Here is a 6,246-nt window from a genome sequence, read left to right as displayed (position 1 = left end):
ATTGAGAGTGCCAAGGAGCTCGAAGCCGAGGCCAAAAAATTGTCCTATCCCAAAGATGATGAAGATTATGAAGATTTGGGTGATTCCTAGGGTGGATTAGACCCCGAAGGTCTTGGTGATGAGGGGGGCTCCGGTGAAGACCAGGACATTTAAATGCCTTGTACATTTTTCTTTGTTTTTTTGTGTCTTTGTACTTGTGTATTTTTCTTTTTGTTGAGGCCGTTAGGCCTTTGTGAAAATTTGTATCGAGGCCGTTTTGGCCCTTGTTAAAATCTTTTGATATGTATATAAAGCTTTTTCCCTCCAGCAATTTCCTAGTTTTTTGCTTTATTACTTATGTTTGCAAAGATTAAAATGCCTTCGCACGAAATAGTTAGGCTATGTTCGGAGGTTCGAACAAGCCTTTCCTTTAATATTATTTTGTTTATGGCATCGTGGGGGTTTGGTATGACCGGAAATTTCCCCCCAAAGTACTTATACTTTGTTAGATTATAGTTTGCCGAGGGTAGCCTTTAGAACCAGTTAAGAAATTTTAAGGCCTTGTTGTTTTTGTTACGGGTCTCGGACGTCTCCGAGCCGTGTTAATATGGACGTAGCCTTTTTAGTTAGGGTGTTTCCCAGTGGGCTCGCTATCCCGAGTTATCTGGGCTTGCCTAAGATAATAGCCCCCGAGTGGGGATGGTCGTAGCCTTTAAATTCGGACATTGCGTAATAGGTCTTATGCCCCCGAGCTCCGATAGCTCGAACTGTCCGAGTTTGTTTTCGGACGACAGTCCCCGAGTGAGAGTGATTGTTCGAACTCGGATTAAGGTGGCCCTTGGGCTAGATACCTTTAGGGGATCGGATGCAGGAAATTCTTTGAGAAATGCAAGAAAATTTTTAAAGGATAAGATATTTATCCATAAGGAAGAGACTTCTTTTTATTATTTTGCATAATAGTTGTACATGTGTGCATTCTTTGTGCCAAGGCTCGAGCAATATATGCGGGCACAGTTCATTTGACCGTTTGGCCCTTGCAATAAATCCTATTGATCGAGATCCTTCAACCATAAAGTTTCTTTCCTTCATAAAGTCGATATCCGAGGGTAATGTCCCCGAGTATTCGAGGTTGATCATAGAGAGAAGCCTCGGGTACTGTTGATGCGATCTTTGACACCGATTCACGTGGACGGTTAGTTAATCTTTCGCTCGAGAGCAAAATCACTATTAGGGAGTTAAGTTTGCTCTCGAACAAAGGTTACCCAACCGTTCACAAGTGCAAACCATTAAGGGATTGTTAGATAGTCTTTGGCTCGATAGCATAAATTCATAAGGGGAAGCGAAATCTGTTACCGAGTTGGAGATTGTCTAGCAATTCATTAGTGCGGTCCTCAAATTTGCAAAGCTTCCAGTGTTCCAATTTGCATTTTTCGCATTCGAACACTGGGGGGAATGATACGAGGATACGGCAACAATGACTGTCACATCGATCGAGAAACAAAAATCGGAAATATAGTTGTATCATCGGAACCAGGGACTGCGCGGCCAACTTGTAGAAACAAGTTGTACAAGTTAGCCACAAGAAATGGCAATTTCTTCTTAGCATAACGAATGCTTATGTACTTTTTGAAAATGGAAGGAATAAAGTGAAGTCCTTTAATTTCTATCTTGTTTCTTGTCTGAACGATGAACTGACTTTGTCATTTGAAAGTTAAACAAGTACTTCAAATGCTAGTGCCGTAATGAACATGAGACATCCTCTTCAAGAGAACCGTAAACATAAGAGGGGCCTTCCTTATAAACCCCTCACGTTAAAGGATTGATTTCGGAAGAACTTATACCCAGAATCCAAATGCCTTCGAAAACAATAGACCTGAAGCCTTGCACAAAAAGACGCAAAAAGCAAACTTGCGCAAATACTTGTGAAAACCCTCACGTTAAAGGGTTGATTTCGGATGAATTTTTGCCCGAAATACAAATTCTTTTAGGGGAAAATACACCCAAGGTCTTACATAATCAGACACAAACAGTAAAACTTGAACAAAACACTTAAGCAAAAAAGAATGCAAAGGTTAAAACTTGCATAAATAAAGAATGCAAAGAGACTCATATAATACTTGTGCAAAAGATGTTTTTATTTACAATAAACATGCAAAAACTGCATAGGTACAAAAGCTAAGAAAAGAAAGGAAAAGCTAAACTGCTGCATCTCCGGAGCGCGGAGGAAGTGAAGCGTCCGCACGCCCGGGGGAAGTGGATAGATCCGCCGCCGGTTCGATATCTTGGCCTTCATCATTTTTTCCCTCACCATCATCACCTTCCGGTTCCTCTTCAGTTCCCGAGAACTCAAAATCGGAACTAGAAGAATCGGTAGCATTAGGCCTGGCCGGAAGACCTCTTTTTGCAGCTAACTCCAGCTCATGGGTCTTAGCGATTTCGGCATCAAAGTCAACAACACCCGCTTTAGCCTCTTCAAAGGTTTTTTCTTCTCATGCTATACATAGAATGCGTTTTCTAAACAATGAGGGAAGCCGCTCAACGCTGAAGTTCTTCTTTAAGTTGGTTAACCTTGGCAGAAAGGTTCTCCCATGCGAACCTCACGGACCGGAGGCTAACATCGAGATCACGAACAGTAGAGCTGAAAAGTCTGTTATGCTCGATGGTCCTCCTATACTTCTCTTCCAATTGGGCATATTTCACCCCAGCAACAGCAAGCTCTTCGGCTTTGGAGATCAAGGTTGCCTCTAAATTGGTCAATCTTTCAACGGTGGCAGCCTCACGTTCGGATGCAACAAGAACGACACTATGGACCTTAGCCCATTTGGCTTTGGCCTCATCAAATTGAACCCTCAGCAGACCGATCCCTTGGCTAAGGGTTTCCACTTCTTACTCACTTTGCTGCAAACGATCCTCTAACGCAACAACCTCAGCAACTTTGACTTCCAATTCTGAGAGGCGAGCAATAGTTTGCTCCCGCTCGGCCAAAAGTTGATCTCGTGCGGAGGTAAGTTCTTCTTTCTCTCGAATCAACCTCTGGAGGCCCTCGTAATCAAGGAAGTTGGCCTACAAAACAAGAAAGGCAAACTCAGGGTATTTCGAGTCAAAGACAGAAGAAATGACAAAAGAAGTGAAGAATGTACCGCTGTGGTGTTGTGCATGGCATTGTTCAACAAGCACTCTCCCGAGAGAGCCTGTATCTTTTCCCAATCTTTTTCTGAAGGTAAAGGCTTCAGATAGTTAGCAAGTTCCACCGACCGAGATAACAAATTGCACTCAGTGGTGACCGAGAAAGCAACGCTCATCCTCTCTTTGCGGATCTTCTGAGGGGGGAGCATAATTTTGCCCCAAATTCCCATGATGGGACTGGGGAAGAGGAACATCTTCTTTTCGGGCAGATGCGGCTGGTGGAGATGATGTAGTAGTTGCTGGTGGAAGAGTTGGTGAAGAAGGTGATGAAGCTGATGGCGTTGAAGGGTGAGAAACAGTTGCGGCAAATGCAGTGCTGGTTGTTGGTTGCTCATCAACCAAAGACGGCAGGGGCCCGGTATTTAGCCCCATGGTACCGGGCGTAGCAACTGGGATCGGGCAACGAGAGTTGGCATTTTCTACCATTTCGAACTCCCTCCAAAGCGCCGAGACATCGTCCTCGGTTGGTGTAACTAACTCAACAGGTTGAGCATTCTGTTGAGATGATAAGGATCGTCGTCTTCTATGTAGAGAAGCTCCCTCATCACTAGCTTCTCCATCGTCGTCAATGATTACAGTGTCTATGGACGGCCCAGACGGAGGGCTCGTCACCACAACTTCCAGAGACGACTCAGGGGTGGCATTCTTTGCCCTCTTATTCTTTCCCCTAGCTGCTGAGAAATGCTTTTTTTGGTTGCTTATTCTCCGTCCCGGGACTCCGTGAAGAAATACTTGTACCCGAAGAAAGGTCGAAGACACATGTTCAAGTAAGAGCCTCCTGAAGCAGCCTCGCCGCATCAGTAGGATCAGCCAAAACATCCTCCTCGGGGATGATAACCGAGCCTGGGTGTAGACCTTAATTCAGAAAAAAGGGAGAAAGGTTCAATCAATTTCCTCACGTAAAAAGCAGAAACGAGATGAATCCAAATTATCATAATTTTTGGCCTTCCACCTGTATTTAAGGGCCAGTTCTTTCCACGTACGGGTCTCGGGCATAGTGACGTCCAAGATTTTCTGGACCCACAGGTCCAAGCCTTCAACCCTATATGGAACCTATCGAGTTGCTGTAACAAGTGAAGGAACGGGGATCATACAGATATGAAAAAATTTCTAATGAAAGAAATATTAAACAAGGAGCTTACGAGTGTTGTTCTATGATTCCGGAAAGGATGAAGCCGTTGCCGGAATAATATCATTGGTGGCAACTGCAACGAACCGTTCCATCCGCCCACGATCGTTGTCATCATCCATGCTAGATAATAAAGCATGGTGGCCGCGTTTGCTAAAGTTTATCATTCCCCCGCAGAAGTTTTTGGGGGAATAGAGATTCATCACATAAGCTAAGGATATCTTATCTCCCGTATCTTGGCACAAACGATGAAGACAAGCAATCGTCCTCCACATAGAAGGGCTTACTTGTGCAAAACACATTTGGTAGCGGAAGTAAAGCTCCACAATAATGGAGTCAAGCTCTCCTTTCAACGCCCCCAAAGTAAAGGGGTACGTGTAAAAGTATATAAAATCCTCCTTGGGTAGGGTTATTTGCTCAGTTAGATCAGGAGCAATTATGTCCAAACTTGGCAGTGACAATATTCCTTCACAGCAGAAATACTGGAAGGATGGATAGAAGAAGGATACCTGCTATCGGCCCATGTACGAGGGCTAACTGAAGGGAATTTATCTTTGAAGTCTTTTGTTGTAACAAGCCTTCTAGGGATGATGGTGCTCACTGTTGGAGGAGCAGCGTCCTCGGCTTTGTTCTTGTTCTTTGAGGAACTGTATTCTTTGAAGAAGAAGCCATTATATGTTATGGAAGAAGGAAAAGCTTTTTCGTTTGAAGAGAGTTAAAGAAAGGTTGAAGAATAGGATACAAGTTGAATAAAGAGAGTTTTAAAGAGTTTGGAGAGTTATGGAGTATGAATGAAGGAGGTTGATGCGTATAAGTAAAGTTTTAGGCGGCTAAATTCGTGGCCAGGATTGCCTCAATAACCGGCAAAGGTTATGCTAAATCGTGGGTTGACGCGTGTTCAGGTCATTAAATGCAGAGAGACATGCGTCTAATCAACCGTCAGAAGCTTTTATGAAGGAATCATAGTAATTCCCGCCAAAATGAGTGTTTCTACCAACTTCCCGGTGACACAAAATTATGTCACCAGAAAGCAGGGAGATTATCTATATAGGGTAAAATATGTTATGCTAAGTAATTGCATATGAAAGCGACATGTGGAGCCGGAGGCAGAAGACAGCCAAAATCGAAGATACTTGTTCCATTTGTTACCGAAAGGAATGATGCTCATAAAGATGTAATAAATGCGTGTCACCCGGTAGCATTTAATGGAGAATATTCTACAACACTTAATACGATGCCCGTTACAAAAGAATATGGCATGTCATTCATGCTTGCCGTTACACATTCTTCAATGGCCCTCATAATTGGCATTAAAGAGGGGCTTGATCCTAGGTCCTTATTCCTTAGGTGTAACTATAAATAGCGAGCTCTATTATCATTGTAAAGAGGGAAATTTCTGGCAAACTTATGTTATAATCTATTCAAAGCTCTATACAATTTTATCTTATTACTTTTTGGTTTCATTATCGCTTTGCCCGGAAGCCTCGCTCCCGGAATTACTATTTCTGCTATTTCATCTTCATATCAAGGCTAAGTATTACATATTTCTTCAATTCTTTTGTTATCTCAGGATAGAATTAATTCACTTGTATAGAAATCACGTATAAATTCAACTGTAACGTTTTACGGGTAAACAACGTGTTGGGTCGATTTTGGGCGGGTCAAAATGGGTTGAGTCAATGACCCGCCCAAAAATTATTTGGGTTAAGATGGGTTGGTTCAAGATGAGCTAAAATTCGGGTCATAACCCAACCCGCCCAACTCTTATTAAGTTTAATTAATATGTATTTTTTCTTATAAATTGTATAATTACTAAGACTTTTTTTTCTTTTGCTATGGTCATATATATTATTCAATGCAAAAAATCTAAAAGTTGAATCTATCAAATTTAAATTATGGATCAGCCGATATCCCGAACTTACTCTAAAAGAAAGAAAAATTACCCTCAACAA

General features: G+C 42.4%; 1 protein-coding gene across 1 annotated transcript; it reads right to left on the bottom strand.

Annotated features, from left to right (window-relative positions):
* Window positions 1-2,174: 2,174 nt before the first annotated feature.
* LOC109210002 (RAB6-interacting golgin-like) lies at window positions 2,175-3,591 on the bottom strand. The gene is made up of 5 exons (XM_019373373.1): window positions 3,264-3,591; window positions 3,120-3,193; window positions 2,897-3,042; window positions 2,548-2,848; window positions 2,175-2,447 (listed from the first exon to the last, which is right to left on the bottom strand). Exons 1-5 carry the CDS (start codon window positions 3,589-3,591, stop codon window positions 2,175-2,177), a joined length of 1,122 nt encoding a protein of 373 aa, XP_019228918.1.
* Window positions 3,592-6,246: the final 2,655 nt, after the last annotated feature.

This window comes from Nicotiana attenuata, unplaced genomic scaffold, assembly GCF_001879085.1.
Source record: "Nicotiana attenuata strain UT unplaced genomic scaffold, NIATTr2, whole genome shotgun sequence".
NCBI lineage: Eukaryota > Viridiplantae > Streptophyta > Magnoliopsida > Solanales > Solanaceae > Nicotiana > Nicotiana attenuata.
Note: the sequence above shows the minus strand (reverse complement) of the source record. Positions and strands in the feature narration are given on the sequence as shown.

Bases quoted from the DNA above. Each gene is read 5' to 3' on its own strand.
- LOC109210002 (XM_019373373.1), bottom strand. From the start codon at position 3,591: ATGGTAGAAAATGCCAACTCTCGTTGCCCGATCCCAGTTGCTACGCCC. The intron at 3,194-3,263 runs GTCACCACTGAG...CTTTACCTTCAG, and splicing joins GGATGAGCGTTGCTTTCTCG to AAAAAGATTGGGAAAAGATA. The intron at 2,448-2,547 runs GTTAACCAACTT...ACCTTTGAAGAG, and splicing joins GGGAGAACCTTTCTGCCAAG to GCTAAAGCGGGTGTTGTTGA.